At 37.8% G+C, this 21261-nt stretch overlaps 1 protein-coding gene across 2 annotated transcripts in view; it reads right to left on the bottom strand.

Moving 5' to 3' along the window:
• The window catches only part of HIBADH (3-hydroxyisobutyrate dehydrogenase), a 257836-nt gene that overhangs the window by 153988 nt on the left and 82587 nt on the right, over positions 1-21261 (bottom strand). The window contains exons 5-7 of one of the 2 annotated variants that reach the window (XM_043463329.1): positions 12621-12754; positions 10970-11046; positions 3904-4060 (exon numbers count right to left, since the gene is read on the bottom strand). In XM_043463329.1, the coding sequence (XP_043319264.1) occupies positions 3904-4060; positions 10970-11046; positions 12621-12754 (368 nt within the window). The remainder of the gene's footprint in view (positions 1-3903; positions 4061-10969; positions 11047-12620; positions 12755-21261) is intronic. The other variant, XM_043463330.1, reaches the window with a different exon arrangement.

Raw genomic sequence — 21261 nt, 5'->3', positions numbered from 1 at the left:
TGGACATGACTGAAGCAACTTAGCACGCACACATATCCAATTGAATCAAGAGTTCCACAGAACAGCAAAGAGAGATAAGAAGGCCTTCTTAAAGGAACAGTGCAAATAGAGGGCAACAACAGAATGGGAAAGACCAGAGATCTCTCCAAGAAAACTGGAGCTATTTAGGGAACATTTCATGCAGGGATGGGCAGGATAAAGGACAGAAATGGTAAGGACCTAACAGAAGCAGAAGAGATTAAGAAGAGGTGGTAAGAATATACACAACTACACAAAAAAGATCTTCATGACCCAGATAACCACGATGGTGTGATCATTTACCTAGAGCCAGACATCCTGGAATATGAAATCAAGTAGGCCTTAGGAAGCATCACCACAAACAAAGCTAGTGGAAGTGATGGAATTCTAGCTGAGCTATTTCAAATCCTAAAAGATGATGCTGTTAAACTGCTGCACTCAATATGTCAGCAAATTTGGAAAACTCAACAGTGGCCATAGGACTGGAAAAGGTCAACTTTCATTCCAATCCCAAGGAAAGGTAATGCCAAAGAATGCTCAAACTACTGTACAATTGCACTCACTGAAATGAGTGCTACTACATGCTACTAAGACTCAAAATCCTTCAAGCTAGGCTTTAGTAGTACGTGGACTGAGAACTTCCAGATGTACAAGCTAGGTTTAGAAAAGCAGAGGAACCAGAGATCAAATTGCCAAAATTTGCTCGATCACAGAGAAAGCAAGGAAGTTTCAGAAAAACATCTACTTCTGCTTCACTGACTATGCTAAAGCCTTTGACTGTGTGTATCACAACAAACTGTGGAAAATTCTTAAAAAGATGGGAATACCAGACCACCTTACCTGTCTCCAGAGAAACCTGTATGTGGGTCAAGAAGCAACATGGAACGACTGAGTGGTTCAAAACTGGGAAAGGATTAGAACAAGGCTGTATATTGTCACCCTAGTCATTTAACTTATATGCAGAGTACTTCATGTGAAATGCCGGGCTGGATGAATCACAAGCTGGAATCAAGATTGCTGGGAGAAATATCAATAACCTCAGATATGCAGATGATACCACTCTAAGGGCTAGTGGAAGTGAAGAGGAACTAAAGAGCCTCTTGAAAGTGAAAGTGAAGAGTGAAAAAGCTGGCTTAAAACTCAACATTCAAAAAACTAAGATCATGGCATCCAGTCCCATCACTTTATGGCAAACAGATGGGGAAATAATGGAAACAGTGACAGATTTTATTTTCTTGGGCTCCAAAATCACTGTAGACAGTGAATGCAGTCATGATATTAGAAGACGCTTGCTCCTTGGAAGGAAAGATGTGACAAACCTAAACAGCATATTAAAAATCAAAGACATCACTTTGCTGACAAAGGTCCATACAGTCAAAGGCATGGTTTTCCAGTAGTCATGCACAGATGTGAGAGCTGGACCATAAAGAAGGCTGAGTGCTGAAGAATTGATACTTTCGAATTGTGGCATTGGAGAAGACTCTTGAGAGTACCGTGGAGTGCAAGGGGTCAAACTAGTCAGTCCTAAAGGAAATCAGTCCTGAATATTCATTGGAAAGACTGATGCTGAAGCTGAAGTTCCAATATTCTGGCCACCTGATGCATAGAGCCAACTCACTGGAAAAGACACGGACGCTGGCAAAGACTGAAGGCAAAAGGAGAAGGAGGCAGTAGAGGATGAGATGGTTAGATAGCATCACTGACTCAATGGATATGAATTTGAGCAAAATCATGGAAATGGTGAAGGACAGGGGAGCCTGGCATGCTACAGTCCATGGGGTCACAAAGAATCTGACACGACTTAGTGACTGAACAACAACAAATAGCCTCATCTGCCCAAGCAGGTATGACTGCTTTCATCAGTAGCATTCATGGGGATTTTTTTAACCTCTATCAATTTCTCGACACAAGTCTCATCTATAGTGTGAGACACATATACACACACATCTATAGTGGGTTTCACTAACAGCCCTCTGAGGTGATGAAAGCATTTCTGTGTAAATTCTCTCATTGTAAGCAAAATTCAGAAGTCTTGTTCTTTGTAAGGGAAATGACAACTGCATTTTACAGAGAAAACAAGAGCAAAAGAGAACAATGTTTATATGTTTTACTACTGAATTGTCTTATGCTATCTTCTACTATCAAGGAAATAATTTTAAAGGACCTCAATAGGGACAGATTCTTCCTGGGCAGGGGCACTGGAGAAAATGGTGGAAGGAAAGGTGTGATACACAGGTCAGCTACAGTTGAGAGTCCCAAAATAAAGCCAGCACTGCTTACAGGTCACTTAGTTGCTTCTTCAATTGGAGCCATTAGCAGTATTTGAGAAACCAAACAAGCTAACAGGTCACAACCTACTTCACACAGATACATAAAGCAAACTGGGCATAAATGTGATTCTTTCACTCTTCTGTGTCCTGATAAACGACCCTGCAGCTTTGTGAAAACAATCCACTTAAGGAGCTATTTTCTCCAATAAAAGTAACACAGCACACTACATCAATAAAAGCCTGTGTGGAAGATATGCAAGCCAAAATACAAGGTACAGATTGGCATAAAAATAAGTATTTTCTTAAATGAAACATGAGGAGAAATGAAACTACAAAATCCACAAAATAAGAAACATAGTTTCAAACCTGGCTTCATCCAATAAATATTTCAAATGAGCTGACAATGTGCCAGGGGTCGGGCTGGAGGGAGAGGAAGCATTGAGGTAGGCCTGGGGCGGACCAGGCGCAGGGCGGCCAAGGAGGGAAAACAAGGGGCCAAATGAGTTCCATGTGGCTAAAGCAAAGGAGGGGAGTGGGAAGCAGAGATGAGTCAGGGAGGAGAGCAAAGGCCTTTAAGAAAACGTGCAGAGATGGACTTTAACCTACAAGTAACTGGAATCCATGAAAGAGACTTAACAGGAGAGACTACATAATCAGGTTTTTACATTTTAGGAAGCCCACCCTTTGCCATGTCATGGAAAATGAACTGGGAAAGATGAGAATGAAAGGCAAGGAGACTAGTTGAGGGCTGATGTGACAGCATCCAAATGAGGTTCAGCCAAGGTCCTGGAGGTGGTGGAGAGGGCAAGTGGACAAAGTCAAGGCACAGTCGAGAAGCAGAATGCATGAACATCGTGAGGAATGAGCGAGGGTAACCTGCGCACCATATCCAAGTGTTCGTACTATTACTTTGGTCGAAAAGTAAAGGGCAGGGTTGTGGGGAGTGAGAACGGGGGAACGCACTACACAAAAATCTGAAACTGTTTGTCTAAAAAGTATTTTCTAACGTTGAAATCACAAATGAGAGAAGGCTGATAATTTGCTTTTCAAATGACTTTACACGTAAACTCATATTCTTAAAGCAGGAAGATGTATTTAGAAATCTAGTATCATGAGAAAGATCCTCTCTTCTGTGATATGTACATCTAATGTCATTATATTATTAGCCATCAGAAAATGCTTACTGCTTCCATTTCTAAGGACTTGGTAAATGACTATAAACAAGAAGACTATCAACTATAGGAAGAACAAGATTTTACCGACTCACATTACAAACAAAGCCAAACACAAGAGAAACATCCTCATCTATTCTCATCCAAAAGACCAGGGTTAAACATGAAAAAGATAAGGGTTTTTATCCAAGCTAAGTTTGAACTAATTTCCTGTGAGCGAGTCGCTATTTTAGTCATCTGCCTTCTAGGATAGACGTGTGCTTTCTTACAAGCAGGGAGGAGTGGGAGTGGGGTGGGGTGGGGTGGGGTGGTGAGCCCTGGGGAGGGAGGGAGGTAGTAGCAAGTGGGGGTGGGTGGAGAATGATAGAGGGGAAGATGGAAGGAGAAGAAGGGACCATTAAACATTTCCCCACTCTCTTGGGTAGTCACTGCATTTCCCATACCTTTGCCATGAGTGTTGTTCCGAATCCGCCCTGATAGTTATTAGCCGAGGGAACTCCATCCATCACCCCAGGTACAGGATTATAAGTGTCACTTGACCAACATCGTCCTGAGCTCATATTTAGGATTTTAGCCAAGAGTTTTGGGTCAAGCCCTAACCTGTCAAAGGTCAAAGGAAAGAAGTGTTAAATGTCAAAGTGTACAAGTCACATGTGACTTATTTATGTCTGAGGGTGCTCCATCTTCTCTCTCCATTTATGATGTCTTCAAAAATCAAAGCAGATGGATGAGTGAAGAATCCAATCTTAAATTATAGGGTGTTAAAAGCTAGTGAAGAAACACTTTTGAGCCAGGACACTACACTGAGAGAACACCTGCGCTACCCTGCTTTTAAGAAACAATATATAATTGCATAAAAAATGTTGCTGGCTTATCATACACATAGGTTTTCTAGTCTTTTGAACATTATTGCATTTATGTGTCGCCTAAGAACCTTAAGCCAAGATGATCATCTAAATTCTACAGTCTTTACTCGTAAATGATATATTTCAGAAAGAAATACTGACAGATAAGCTACGTTTCATGGGAATCTATGTATCATTTATGTGTATGTTTATTCTTTTAGCTTTTATGAGAATAAATGCAAGAGATGAGTCATGAGCAGTAAAATGAGCTTATGAGAAGTTATTATTATAAAAGAGGACATTTCTTGTTGTAAACTTTTCCTTATTTATTAAATCTTCATTAGACCATCTTGCTTATGAAGCAAGTCTGCATAGAGCTGTGACATATGCTATCTATTCAGAGGCATGCATTATAGTTCTGGGTCAACTGCTGATAAGGTTACTGATCCTGATAAAACAAAGCCTGCCCAAGCGGAAACATCATTTGTTCTATCACTGAGCTGATGGCATAAATGGCTGTTCAAATCTGGACCCAGGAAAAAAAAAAAATTAAAATGCTGTACTACTTTGATTTCAAGTATCTTAGTGCAGTCTGGGAAATACAGTTTTGCTAAGTATCTTTTAATCAAGTTTCAAATAAAACCTTCTACTTTTCCTTAAAACTAATCCGTTCCAGAATGGAAAAAAAAAAAAAAAGATTAAAAAGAGACATATAAATGTTAAATGAATTGTGTATTTTGGCATGCTGCTTATTACCTGTGTGTTGAAATATATCTGTTTATTTCCAGGGCAGAATATAACAACCAGGAAAACCTTTTTTCCAAACGCTCAAGTGGGGTCGAGGGATAATACCCGGGATGGGTAAGGACTTACCACATAATACAACTGTTATGTAATCAGACTTTCAAGGAGCAACTGTGATTCAAGTAATACGATATGGCATGCCATCTACACGAATTCACATCGTGGGCCATGTTATAGTGAGCAGTTTTTACTAAAAGATTGTAACAAATAAAGATTCCATTGAAGTCAGCTGTTCAACTGTACTCTGCTGGAAAGTAACCTGACAGTTTCACTCATTCTTTTATAAAGATCCAAGTTTGTTACATGTATAATTTGCTACTGACGTTTTCTTTCTCTTTTAAATAAAACCAGGCTACCAGGGTGCTATGGTAGCAGATGACCCAAGGCCAATGCACTCAGGGAATAATTGTGGAAAATAAAGTCATAAATGAACAACTAGTCAATTTGCTGTAACTGCAAATATATTTTCTAAGCACAAATATTGTGTTCTATGAGCAGGGGATATTTTTAAAGACCCCCTCTCCAAAACATTGCTTTTTCCTTCCACTTGAAATGTAATTCAGGCTTCCTAATTTAAATTTTCTTTTAAAATGGCTCATCACATTCTGAGCAGCAGAGATACTCCCCTGCTTACCAGGCTGGACTCAACAGTGCCTCACAATGCTCTTTATTGCTAAAGAAATTCATACTCTGTCTATAATACTCACCAAATGGGAGCACAGCTTATTATCTGTTGTAAAACCCTACCTTTCATTTTGCTTGAATGTTCGAGGAAAAATACTGGCACTGATTTATGGAACTCTTTTTGGTGAACATGTTACTATTTAGAAGCAACCTGAGGGGCACACCAAAAAATGAGGTGACAGTTGTTACGTGCTCACTTTTCAAATCTGATGCATCCCCACCGTGCTGATACCCTTTAGGAGATGGCTGCTCCCTCTTTGCGCCTCCCCAAGCCACTCCCCCCACCAACAGCAAAGTGTATCATTAAAAAGAGCAAGTTAGAAGTGTTTTGCATTTCATCTTTCTGAGGATTCTTTCACTGGCATATATATAACTGACAGCTAAAATTAGACATGATATTAAAATCAGTTACTGAAGTCCTCTGTCTTCCACTGTGCCCAAGGTTTGTAATGGTCTGCAACCAGCTAGAATACACAGTAATTGTCATTCAGGGAGTCTATCCTAGAACGTCATGCTTCACTGGAGAAGACTGAGTTTCCATTTGAAATCAACAAATTAATCCAAGACAGGTATCTGAAAGGGCAAGTTTAATAGGAAGCAGCTACTGGGCTCTCAACCATGATAAAATGTTATTGCTGTTTCCCTGTAAATTGGCTGGGAACATATGATACTTTCTGCATAAGAGCCCCATTGCTGTTCAGGAGATATACAGCTCAAGCCATCAAAAGGATGACAGTCTGTCAGTCCCCATAATAACTTGCCACTGGATGTGGTTCGAGAGTACGCGCGTGCATGCATGTGGCTTTACAATTGCTGGAATGTTCTCTGATATAAACAGAGAATGAATTCATTGCTCTGACCGCATATATAATGCAACTCAAATAAACGTCACTGTGTCAAATCTACTCACCTTTAAAACACAAGAATTTGAAATGAACTTTTGAGAGAAGTAAAAATGATGCATAAACTGTAAGAAAAATTCAAGAGAAGCCAAGTGTTTGCCTTCACTGTAACCAAGGCTTTTAAAGGCCAAAAAAGTTTGCTCACTTTATAGTCTCTGTAAGTATCTATACTGTCTGGTTTATATAAGAACACAGCAAATCATGTCCCTAAACTGAGATGTTTGTATCACAGGAACCGATCTGGAAATGAAACATCTAAGACTAGGTCAATTTAAATCAATCATTCCCTTATTCACCAAAGTTTATGCAGACTTGCCAGCTAACAAGAGGCTGTGCCTGCCCTCCAAGAGTGAGTCAGTTAGGACATCCACATAGTAACATTTACCTAAGGCAGGGGGAAGAGTCTTACCTACCTCCCCCACTCTTTCCTCTTCATTCACCTGACAAATCTTCCCTGAGTGCCTACTATGTGCCATGGATGAGCAGACAAAGCTCAGAGAACCTGCATTCTAGTTGGGAAGACAGGCAGTAAACAAACAAACAAACAAATATATAATGCTAGCCAGTGAGAAGCATTATGAAGAAAAAACGTTAACGTACAATTCAAATACTAACCACCACCATCACGTCAATAACTACCATGTATTAAGCACCTACTATGTCTCAGGAACTGTTTTAAAAGATTGACATGGGTGAATTTATTTACTCCTCACAACAGATACGGGGCTTCCCTGGTAGCTCAGATGGTAAAGAAACTGCCTGCAATGTGGGAGACCTGGGTTCAATCCCTGGGCTGGGAAGTTCTCCTGGGGAAGGGAATGGCTACCTCCAGTATTCTTGCCTGGAAAACTCCATGGACAGAGGAGCCTGGAGGGCTACAGTCCATGGGTTACATAGAGTTGGACATGACTCAGTGACTAACACTTTCACTTTTCACAACAGATCCTATTATTACTGTGGATAGATACTATTATTTTTGTCATTTTATAGATGCGAAAAGTTTAAGTTGGTGGCAGAGCTGGAATGTGCTCATCAACAGGCACCCAGACTCACCACCCTGAGTCTTACTAGGTCATATGGGTAGTCACATAATCAGCCATCATGACGACCATCTTACCAGTTTAGTAAGAAATTTGGTCAAACCTTTATTATAAACCTTTGGCCCTATGTTTTATCTATTAGGGTGTACAACTCAGAGGTTTCAGTCATCACTTAAACAAAAAGGCAACACCATCTCAGGACAGTAGCCAAGAAGCTAAAATTATGCTAGTGGGAAAGTCTTCAACTTGAACAGCCCAGAAGTTTAACTGTTTTAAGCTTCTTTTGGTGGAAGGAGACAATATGGCTGTTGCTAGAGGGCCCTGGGCCCTGGTGGTAATGCAAATAACTTGTTACACCACCCATATTGGGAAAAAAAAAAAAAGAAAACCAAACAAAAACACAATTTCTGGTAGAAGAAAAATGAAAACAAAACAACAAAACTCACATTACCAACCTTATTCTTACGTGGTGCATGGGAACAAAATCTCTCTAAGGCACATAAGGCATTTTTAGTACCGTAAAACTATGCTCTGAGTCCTAAATAGAACCCAATTAGAAGGCAGAAAGGTCCAGTAAAAAAGAATCTCAAAATATGTTGTGTACCAATGCTTTTTATGCTTTACTTTTTTTTATAGCATTTAAACTTTCACTGACATCCATAAACATTCATTGTAAAAGATCATATAGGGTCAATAAGAGTTTAAAACTATAAGGTTTTATTCTTCTATTTAAAAAAGGGAAACGTCAGTGTTCCAGAAAAAAACACTGCCTTATGAGAATGAAATTAATCAGAAATGATCACTTCATAGGAACAAGTGACTCAATTTGTAAATGTTGACATTAATGCTCTAGAAAATTTTCACTTCAGAGTGAACAGAATATAAATGTGGCTGAACCACTTTGATGCTATAGTACTTTGTGGGAATTTACTACTTGGGAATTTATGCTTGCTGATGCCAATTTTCTCTTTCACCTTGCAAAGCTCAATAAATCGTGGCCGCTCTCTATACTCTATTAGAGAACAATCCTGTCATTTTAAACCATGTCTGTAAACCATGGAGAAAAGACAATAGCCGAAGCAATCATTTTTAGGACTTTCAAACCACTGAGAATCTCTGTAAGATAAACTGATAAAATCCTAATGTTGTGAAAATAAACAATTCATTAATACAATGTAGAGTACCACAAACTTACAGATTATTAATATTGTAGCACATAAGTAAAAATAATGAATTCCTGCTTTGAATTCAGATATATGTGTGTGTGTATATACATATGTAAATATTTTATTTATATACATATACATCAATAACAGTAATATACAGTTTTGGAAAAATTAAACATTGAAAGCTTAATATTTTCCAAATATTGTTTTTATCATAGTGAATCAAGGCCAATGATAAAAGATTTATTGCTTTTGCTCTTAATACTTGTTTGAAATTTTATCACTTTTTTTTCCTCTTTGATAATAAACTTACTCTAATAGCTAATGTATACATTTTATTCATTTGATTCAACTGATTTTCATACTACTCTTTATTAGCTGGCCTTTGGAGTTAGACTTCCATAAGCACTTACTGTACAAAAATTTCATTTTAGAACGATCACCTAATAAGAGTTTTGCTAGGAGAAACATTGAGGAATGCTATAAGATGCCTAATGAACATTCTGATCCAGTGATGCTTAATGTAAGAGGCAGAATATAAAATAAACTGGCAAAAATAGAGGGAAATTTTGGTATAGTGTAATCTAGGCTTTTACTTTTTTAATTATATACTCATTTATATCCAGAAAACAGAAAATAAAATTCTAAAGCTGAAAATGCATAGTAATACTCTAATCCTGTTGTCAATACCAATTAATTTTGTATGCAATTTGGTTCCAGAAATTTACATTTTCTTCCTTCATAAAATTAGTCTAAAGAATGGACATGAAAATAAGTTACTAGTAACTAGTTTTCCAATTATGATAAGTGACCCATAGCCTAAACTAGCTACATTACAGACACAACACTCTGAAAAGCTTCCTATATACTACCAGTTTTATTAAGACTTTGTACAGATATGCCTTACCATCTTACAGACATTCAATTTTAAAATGTAAATGGTACAGGATATTGATAAACCAATTAGCACTGATGCAAAGCAAATTCCTCTTTTATCTCAATTACAACATGACAACTTAATAGGTCAAGATAGTTTAACATCTGAGACAAGGGCAATTCAATAAAACAACAGCATCTTGATATGGTAATTAAGAGGAAATGTGAATCCATTACTGTGTTTTAAAAAATATCTCAAGTACTTTGGCTCTTTTATTACTTTTATCAAAAGCTATGATATGAAACACTACTCTGATTTGTAATATATTTGGCAAGCAGTTCTGGGAAGTGTGAAGAAAACACCTGAATAAAAACATCTTTCTCATTAAGCATTTTCTAAAATAAGAAATATACATCATATTCATGAAATACAAAACACCCAAAAAATTAATTAGGTGATTAATCATATTTAGAATTCCTAACCCAAAAGATTAAAGACTAAAATTAAGGCATTAACCTTAAGCATTCTAAAGGATGATCCCCATTGTAGGAAAAACTGAATTCCTAAATCAATTTCAGCAAAGTATGAATGCCATTTTATTTCAATGAAAAGATATATTTTTAATGTAAAGTAAGGATAATGTAAAACCTTAATGTAAAACCCTAGGCAAGTTAAAATGAAGAGTTATGCTATGTAGTCTTATGAATGCCATCCAGTTTATCCTGAGAATAAATAACCAAGAGTCCTTTTAGTGTAGATACTGGGGACTATATTTTAAATAAATACATAAAACCAGTCACATGGTAGCCTAACACTTGAATTCACTATACATTAAAACTGTATTTTATAAAAATTTGTCCTACACTGCCAAAGACTGTTTAAATTTTATAGTAAAAGTGTTTCTTGCACTGTGACATAATAGAAGAAATGGAGCTCCCAATGTAAAAAGGATAATGTAACTTCAAATAGCACAATGCATTTTATGGCTTAGGGCAAAGAGTATTCATGCTCTCCAGGGTCCTATTGGTTGTCCAATAAGCAAAGTCTATTAAAGTTCAATAATGCAATATTTTCAAAATGTTCCTGGATCAACTCATTTATCTCTCATGAACATTTGTTTTCAACATCAGAAAATCAAATCGGAAAGCTCGTAAAAATTGTTAGTATATGAAAATGTACTATTCAACAAACCTGATTCCCAGATTCATAGCTTCAGCAGTTCCAATCATACTAATAGCTAACAGCAAGTTGTTGCAGATCTTCGCAGCCTGAAAATAAATTGAGTACATATTAAATATATTTATTTTCAAGCTATAACTCACAGGAAGATTTCTTCACCCAATTCTACATGTTTCTAAAAGTAACAGCATTCAACTGTTGATTCTCTCAAACAGGAAAAGGCATTTGGTGCTGCAAACCTCCCTCCAAGCCTAACACAAGCTCCCAGAGCTGACAGGGGTAGGGGTGGGGGTGTCTCTTGCACCAGGGAAGAACCGTGAAGTGTAGGTGACCGAGTTACTCCCATGGGTGCAGGCACGACAGGGAATACTGACTGATGTGGCACAACTGTTCCTTCAGGAATGGGGCCGACACCCTCACCGGGGAAACAGTAGTAAGACACTGAATGAAAGGGCAGTGAACAAGCAAACACAACTACGTGGTAAACTGTATGGCAGAAGCTGTAGACAGAGACAGGAGGAGTTCAGACACCAGATCACTGAGGGCAGGAGCAGAGAGGAAGTGAAACCTGAAACCATCTCTCACAAGGTCAGGCAGGATTGAAATAGGTAAGAGAGGGAAAGGAGGAGACCAGGAGAAAAAGTAAATACATAAGAGTATGGGATATTCTTGAGAACAGTAAGCAAACGGATTCCTGGGCAGTGGTTTTAAGGACTGGGAAGAAGTTTGACAGCTTAAGACTGGGTCAAGAGCTACGGAAGCTAGAATAGAGTGTCCTCCAGTTTGACATGGTAGGAAACCAGATCTACACAAAGTGTGAGAACTGGGAACTCTACAAGGACACAAGCATCTTGACTGGTTCTGGTTATAGGGTTGGTAGAGGGGTAAGCCCAGTGTCCAGAGATCCACTAGGCCCTGCGAGCAGTAAACAAGGCATGACACAATGAAAGACCAGACCAGGTAATGTGTGCAATGAACTAGAGAGAGAACAACGAGAGCCACTGAAGCCAGAATCAGAAACTGGAGACTGACTGGATAAGGGAATGGAGACAACAGATGTATCTAGGATCATAGAATAGTCCTGAATATGATTTAAAAAAAACAGGGACTAGTGACCAGAACAAAGCATGAAGAGGAGTGAGTGTTGGGTGGGAGGGGGACAACATGTTTGATTTCAAGATTCAATGTGATCATTCACCTCTGTCTGATTAGAAAAGAAACATAACACATTTCTTAATGAAAATTATGTGTTTTGTTTTTTTAAAGTTAAAGTGCATACATTACTTCTACCCAACAGTACTAAGAAGAGAGCTGTGGCAAGCAATTACAACGTTAGAGGGAGGATAACAGCAAATCAGACAACATGAGCACTTCATACAGAAGCCATTTTAAGGATAATTTCAGTGGTCGCTGGGGCAAACATGTCAAAGTCTGAAATGAAGGAACTTTTGGCATCTTTTTAAATTAATTGGCTGATCTCTGCTTACTTCTAGTAGGAATGATGGAAAACTAATTTTTCTAAATTAATTTAAGAAAATCTGAGCAAACAAAAAATCCACATATTGAACAGAGTAAGGCAGAATCAGATTGTCGTCAGGAAAGAAAAATGAACATTAGTTGATTTTACATCATCAAATCAGTGTCAATGATATGAAAACGTTACCTGCCCTGTCCCAACAGCGCCACAATACACCACATTGGAGCCCATGCACCCCAGCAACTCTTGGGCAGCAGCAAATTCTTCTTCGACTCCTCCTACCATAAATGTGAGGTTCCCCGACCGAGCGGCTCCCACACCTGAATGTTTGGGGGTAAAGGGATAGAAGCAGAGGGATACATTTCTTCAAGTGTTTAAGTAGATTATAAAATCAGAGAAAATTCCAAACCAAATCAAAACACCTTGCCTCCAAGTTATATTTGTGTCAGGCATAAATATCTTCTGGACTATTTTAATTGTCAAGTATTAAGAAGGTTACTCATAAGCCAAAGGCAACACACAGAACTCAATTCATCTCAAGTTTTTTTGCAGGATCATGGAGTACCATGGGAATTTGAAATGTGAATTTTATTATTTCCGTGCATCTCTTATTCTCCTGAAAAACCTATTCAGTAATAGTGTGTGAAAAAGATGACCTGTACCCTGACCAGTATCTGTGCCCTGGGAACAGCCATGGGTCAGCTGCCCAGGTTTGGATTTGGGGTCTCTGGCTCACTCACTCCCTCTCTGCACACTACAGATGAGATTGACAAAGAGAGGGACTTGTCTTTTTCTCCCATAAACAAGCAGGCATTTCAGATGGAAAGATTCTTTTTTAAGGTAAAGAAAACAATTGCTTAGTTAGACTGATTATTCTGATGTGCACTTTCTAGCTATTACTTGGTTTTTCTTTTTCCTCCTGCTATATAAGCATGCATACCTTGAAGATTCTGTGGGTTCAGTTCCAGGTCACCCCCGTAATGTGAATATTGTAATCAGGTGAGAGTCACATGAATATTTAGATTTTCCAATGTATATAAAAGTTATATTTACACTGTTCTGTACTCTACTACATGGGCAATAGCATTATGTCTATAAAAACAATGCATACACAATTTAAAAATACTTTATTGTTAAAAATGCTAAGTATCACCTGACACATCAAGGTTACCACCATGTTGGTTCTTTCTGTTAAATAAATATTTAATTTATTTATTATTGAAGTACAGTTGATTCACAATGTCTTGTTAATTTCTGCTGTAAAGTGACTCAGTTATACATACATATATTCTTTTTCTTTACAGCTTATCACAGGATATTTAACATAGTTCCCTGTGCCAGACAGTAGGACCTTGCTGTGTACCCATTCTGTGTATAATGGAAAAACCCAATATTTGTAAAGAGCAATATAACAAGGTAGGCCTATACACCTTTTGGGCAGTTCATTCCTGGTGATATGACGGGAAGAAGAAATAAACTTTATCAATGGTGTGGCCACTCCTCAGCCTCTCAAAGGTCTGAAGTGTGCTCACTAATGGAAATGACTGGAGAAGCAATTTCTACTTCAGCACAGAAAATATGGCCTAGACTCTTGAGAGTCCCTTGGACTGCAAGGAGATCCAACCAGTCCATCCTAAAGGAGATCAGTCCTGGGTGTTCATTGGAAGGACCGATGTTGAAGCTGACACTCCAATACTTTGGCCACCTGATGCGAAGAGCTGACTCAATGGAAAAGACCCTGATGCTGGGAAAGATAGAGGGCAGGAGGAGAAGGGGACGACAGAGGATGAGATGGTTGGATGGCATCACCGACTCAATGGACATGGATTTGGGTGGACTCCGGGAGTTGGTGATGGACAGGGAGGCCTGATGTGCTGTGGTTCATGGGGTCACAAAGAGTCAGACACTACTGAGCGACTGAACTGAACTGAACTGACACTTGTCTTAAAAAGGAAGTAGCGGGGAGCTTCACTCATCCATATTATTATTAACTATAAAATAAAACCAAGAGTATTATTTATCGCTTTTAGCATTAGAAAAATCTTAATTCATAATTTTCAGGTTAGGTTTTGCTGTTCAAAACCAGGGCAGTATGTGAAAGAACTATATTAGTACAATTTTTGTCTTTACAACTTATTTATAGTATAGCTAGGAATAAAGAAACTGTAACTATTTGTGCTATGTATCAAACCTGGCTATTAGAATAGACAGCTACAAGTAATGGCCTACTTTTAAATTTAATTTATTCAATGAAATACAGGTTTTATACATAAAAAGCCAAATGAGGATCTTTATTTCATTCTAATTGTGAACATTTCACAAACTGATAGCCTTTCTATTTTACAGTTCATGCTATTTTTAACTAATTATTAAAAGGAAGAGAAGTCAGCATTATGTTAGCCAAACAATCTTGGAAGAGGAAGTGCCCACATGCTATGAAAGTCTGAGATGCTTACATATGGTTAAATTACATTATTTCACAATATTTTCAGACACACTATGGAACTGATTATGTACAAAAACCCAATTAGAACAAATGCTTTTAATTAGCTTATCTGTGTCATTTAAACATTCTGATAATGGTGAAGTTTAAGTGACTGTCATTTTGTTAGTTTCTAATTTACTTCACCAAGATGGTGGATCATTAATGTTTTACAATCATTTTGCTCAATTTCTATGGCTATTTTAATTCAAACCACATAACCACCCTTACTCCAAATCCTGTTGATCTGACCAGGAGAAATTAAGCAGACGATTTAAGTCAAAGCTTACAAACAAACCCAGCACTATCCATCATAGGTCAACAGCTTTGTATCTAGATTACAGGCTGCTAAATAGCTTCAGAGAGTCATTTATTAAAGGAAAATTAATGCTGACAATGGTTCTCAGCTGGTTAATCTTTTGACAGGTGTACTTTCTCACTTGTTCAAACACATATTTCAAAAAGAAGAAATAAGTTACTTAAGAGAATACCACAAAAGAAAGAATAATTCATCTTTTAATTTGTAAGTCTGTGGTATTTCCACTCTTCCCTTCTCTCATTATGTGATGTAATTATTTCCGACTTCATCATAGTCTATATTCCAATGTTAAGGGTCTGACTAAACTGGGTAATTCTAAAGTTTTGGCATTCCCTGGGACCACATTCTAACTTTCCATATGTATTCCTTTAACCATATGTTACTATCAAGCCTAGTCCTATTGCAATGACAAAATTAAGACATGGTCCATCTAGTCAAAGTTATGGTTTTTCCAGTAGTCATGTATGGATGTGAGAGTTGGACTATAAAGAAAGCTGAGCACCGAAGAATTGATGCTTTTGAACTGTGATGTTGGAGAAGACTCTTGAGAGTCCCTTGGACTGCAAGGAGATCAAACCAGTCAATCCTAAAGGAAATCAGTCCTAAATATTCATTGGGAGGACTGATGCTGAAGCTGAAACTCCAATACTTTGGCCACCTGACATGAAGAACTGACTCTCTGGAAAAGACGCTGATGCTGGGAAAGATTGAAAGCAGGAAGAGAAGGGGATGACAGAGTATGAGATGGTTGGATGGCATTACCAACTCGATGGACATGAGTTTGAGCAAGCTCCAGGAGTTGGTGATGAACAGGGAAGCCTGGCATGTTGCAGTCCATGGGGTCGCAGAGTCAGATATGACTGAGCGACTGAACTGAAGTTATCCCAAAATAAATGCAACCATTTAGAGTTTTGAAATAACATAGAGACAACTGGAACTCTAAAGCTGTATAAGACAGTCTCATGGATTTCAGAAGACACTGTACACATTTTTATGTCTATGAATAATAAACAATAACTTAACTACTCTGCCATGCATTTTAAATCAGATCCACTCCCCAAAATAGGAAAATATGGAATATATAACTAGGCAGCTGCTAGACTACTGGGAGTATTTATTTTACCTTGTATTTTAGTAATTGTATTATATATACAAAACTGAAATGTGCCCTATGCTTAATTTTATTACAGCATTTATACACCTTATTAAAACCTTTGACTTTCTTACCTGATTCCTCCATGACAGTATAAACCACTTACAAGGGGAGCATTTGAGTCATGCTTATGTCAGCACTCCATTATCTATCATGGTGCCTGATACATTCAACAGATAGTTGTTCAGTAAATTAATTTATGAGCATGGTACAAACAGTAAAGGATCTGGACATGAAATATCTGGTTTGGGGATGTGCTGGTTATGTTGTTATTAGAAACAAAATATAAACAAATTACTTCACTTCTCTGAGGTTCTGTGTATAAAACAGGAAAACATTAATAGCTTTTTCATAGAGTGGTTTTATCTTTACCTATATAATATCTTGAGTCCTTTCCTATTTGGTTATCTAAGCTGTCTGCTCTAGTATAATTTTAGCCTCTCTGGCTAAATAGTGGCTGGCTTGAGCCAATTCTATAAATAATGGAAGCAGGCTGGTTGAAGTTAAGAACTACTAAAGTAGTCCATAGCCAGTGACATTAAGATTACAGTGAAGACCTCTTGTAAAATCTTTCAAAAGCAACACAATGTTGGAAAGTGACAAGAAAGCTGCATTTGTCTGGTCTTATTCATTCAACAAAATTAACCTACTAAGAATCAAGCCCTGTGCTAAGCCCTAGGGTGACAGATGAGTAACATGTGTTCCCGATCCCAAGAAGTTAAGTTATACACTTGTGAACCGGCCCCCTCTCTCCCTAACCATCCCCAAACCTGGGCTGAGTCATCACTATCTCTCACCTGAATTACTGCGACAGCCAGGTCCTACCTGATCTCGCTTCAGCTCTTGTCTCTAAAGTCTATTCTCCATACAACAGTCAGAGGGATCCTTCTTAAAACATAGCTGACCCTTGAATAATACAGAGATGGGGAGCACTGACCCCCACCCCAATGCAGTTGAAAATCTGAGTCTAATTTATGGCCAGCCTTCTGCATCCAAAGAGTCAACCAATCATGGGTCGTATAGTACAGAAATACTTATTACTGAAAAAAATCTGCACGTAAGTAGAGCCTCTGTTGTTCAAGGGTCGTATGAATCTAGTTCATGGTTCCTCCCTCCTCTCAAGCCTCCAAAGTGGCCCATCATTCTCAATATAAAATCCGAAGTCCTAAAAAGCGGCACACGGTGTGGTCCCTGGCTACCTCTCTTAGTTCACTTCACACCATTCTCTTCAGCACTCACTGCTTTCCAGGCACCTGGCCTCCCTGTTGCTCCTGAACCAGCTCAAGTGAGTCCCCTTCTCAAAGCCTTGCACTTGCTAGTCCTTCTTCCTGGAATGTTCTTTTCCTAGGTATTTAATACTTGTTTCCTTTATTTCATTCAGGTTTTTTCTCAAAATTCACCTCTTTAGAGAGGCCTTCCCTATCTCTGTAACATACCCATCTAAAATGGCACCCGGCCACTCTCTATCCCCTTTCCAGACTTCATTTTATTCACAGCACTGATTACCATCTGTTTATGTTAACATCTCTATTTATTTGTTTCTGATCTGAATTCCCCACATTAAAATTAGCTCCAGGAGAGCAGCAACTCTGGCTTATTCACCCTGTATACCCAGTGTCCAGTACATAAGAGATGCGTAGTAAATACACTATGTGTTCCAGAAAGAGAAAGGGGCAAAGGGAGAACCAGGAAACTAGTGACTACAGTACATGCAAGAGCTGCTCCCAGAAACACACAAAGCGTTTGTCATTCTACAAGTTTTCTCACATTTAAAGTGAGATGATTAGACAAGATTATCACTGAGTTACTTTTAAGCTTTTGAAATTCTGTAATTTTCGATTCTCCAGTTCATACACATACACTTTCCCACATCCATCATACTAACACACAAAACTGAAGCAGGTTTCATTTTATGCCAATAATATATAAAAAGTTTCAGAACAGAGAAAAGTTAAAAAATGAATTTTTTCATGTAACTACAGTAATTAAATCTGACAAGCCTAAAGACTTGTTGTTGCCTTTGATGGTTTATCTAACACTTTCCTGTGATGATGTCATTTGTGTTTCTCTCCTATGACCCTAGGATCAGAAAAACCGAATGCACTGGTACAGACAAATGAAAAGGCAAATGCCCAAACCATTCAAAATGGGTGGCTGACTACTCTGCTTTTAAAGTGATAGATATCTATCACTTTTCTTGGTAGCAGTTTGATTTCAACAACCTTACAGTGGAGAAGCACTTTAATCCAAGTCCCTAAATCACCCCTCTCCTTTAAAAAAAGGCATCACAGGGAGCCTCCGTTATCTAAACTACCTTCCCTCTTTCCTTCCTTCCACTCCTACTTATAGTTGACATAAAAAAATGTGACCATCCGAAATCCATTCCTCAGTAGTTCTCAACCAAGAATGGCAAAGACACAGTCCTTGCATCCAAGGAGTTTGACAGCCAGTGTTTGTGGCAGTGTGGGGGTACATGTGGATGGAGACAGGAGAAGAGGTAAGACAAATGCAAATATAAATAATAAAAGACTGTTAGATGCAAGCTACAGGAGAGGTATACACACAAATGCAAGAAGTTCAAAGAAGAAAATATCAGCAGGATGTATCTATCAGTCCTTCTAACAGCTTGATAGATCTTGGTGCTAGGTACAAAGATTCAAGGAGTAAGCATATTTTCTAAATGAAAAACTGGGACCTCTTTTTTGGTATCAGGAGAATATCTGAAACACAACTGTTCCAGAAAGTCCAAAATGTAAGGTCATGATAGGCATAAAACATAGTCTTTGCTCTCAAAAAGTCTAACAAATAATTAGGAAAAAGAGACACATACTCAGAAGTAAATGCCAAAAGGTAGCATCACATACCACGTGTCAGATGGATGAAGACAATCACCATCAAACAGCAATTCCCCCTTTCCTTCTATTTTTTAACCTCCATCATCAAAAAAACACTGATTCTCAGAGAGAGAAAGAGTGAAAATCAAATAAGAAATTGATCTCAGAGAGTAATGGTCTTGCTGTCAACTGTGGGTAGGCTTATGAAAACTTTGATAAGAATACAAGTATTCTGAACCCATTTGTAAATTGTGTTCAGAGCAGTTTCAAGTAACTTGAGCATGTAATTTTGTTTGTTTTATACACAGACAGTGAGTTCTGCCTGTTATCTAAATGCACATAATACCCTACCTCTCTTCACAACAGATTTGAGCTTGCTTAGTAGAATGAAACAATCAGAAAACTGAAAATGAGAATTAAGAACAAATACCAAAATGAAACTGTAAGATTTCACAATGAATTTCAAATATAGATATCAGGGCTTTTGTTTTTTTTTCTTTTTGGCAAATCCTATTTGGAAGAGGAATAAAGCAGTCTCAAGGAAAATAGAACTTTTCCTTGAACTAAGTTACATGCTTAAAATATTATCATTTGGAACTTTATGCAGGAGACAGGAAATAAAGTAATGGAAAGTGTTCTTCATATTTTTACAAAATAGTAGTGATAATTTTTTCAAGGTAAACTGAGCTAAAATTCAGTTCCTTCTTTATATCCTTTACTGGCTAATCTTAGTCTTGTACCTGTAACATAAGTCAATATTAATAACCTCATCTAATATTTGTTTATTCTAATCTTTGGCATTTTGGACAGAAGAACCAAAACGGGCTTAAGTCTCAAGTCATGCATCAACATGAATATAACCAGCAGCTAGAGACATTAATAACTATTCCTTACTATTTCTATATAGTGTCAGTTTCTTTTTCCATTAAGGAAAAGCTGTTTTTTCTGAAGTACTTAAATGTTTATGTTTCTGCAAAAAAGAGAACTTCATAATTCACTGTATCTTCCCCCTTTTCTTTAGTTACAGGAAGCAATAACTTTCTCTTTCTCTTCTTTCTCCGTAACTAGTTTCTGAATTTTTTTCTTTTTAATGAACTCTAACCACTTTTCTGGTTTCCTCACCTATCCCTGCAACAAAATGCACTACGCAATGCATACTGGAAACCCTTTCAGTGGCTGCCATGTGCAATGGCTTTTCATGCATCCATGCCTCTCCTGGGCGTTCCTTCTTAAGAAATTCCCTTCTCTTTCTTCTTTGTCTAACTCCTGCTTATCTTTCTAGACTCAGGGGACTTCTTTGATGGTTTGCTGGCAAAGACTCTGCACTCCCAATGCTGGGGGCCTGGGTTCGATCCCTTGTCAGGGAACACGTGCTGTAACTAAGATCTGGTGCAGCCAAATAAATAAATAATGAAATAAATATTGAAACAAAGATTCATCTCAGGTTAACTCTGAGAAGGAATGAATGACCATGACCTCCTTTTTCTATTATTGTGACATTCCTAGTGATATCTCTGATAAAGCACTGATACTAATCAATGATTTTTCTGGGGTCTTGATAAGATTATTATGGGCATGAGCTGTTTGAATCTTAGCATCCAGCATGTGTCTGATAAATGATCCCTGGCTTTTTAGGAGGTAAGCAGAAAAGAAATCAATGATTAATAAAATGACCAAGAATACTAAGACAATGTTTTCTAACTTATTAAATAACACAATGTTTTCACTTTGGAATAACATGATTCTCCACATGTGATAATGGCATTCTCACTTATTGCTGAATAAATATGCATGCACATAAGTATACATGTATGGAGATACTATCATGAAGACTTGAAAAATGAACATGTGATCTGCGTTAAGTGACCTGGAGTGAGAGTCACACCACTTGGACCACTTACAACACCTCTCAATCTTAGTTGCTCCATCCGAAAATGGTGATATAAAAACACTTGCCATACTTAAATTTGAAACTCAAATGAAAGAGTACATTGGAAAGATACTGAACACAGTTTCTACCCTGGTGTTACAAAAAATTC

The sequence above is a fragment of the Cervus canadensis genome, chromosome 3, assembly GCF_019320065.1.
Source record: "Cervus canadensis isolate Bull #8, Minnesota chromosome 3, ASM1932006v1, whole genome shotgun sequence".
NCBI classification, from domain to species: domain Eukaryota; kingdom Metazoa; phylum Chordata; class Mammalia; order Artiodactyla; family Cervidae; genus Cervus; species Cervus canadensis.
Note: the sequence above shows the minus strand (reverse complement) of the source record. Positions and strands in the feature narration are given on the sequence as shown.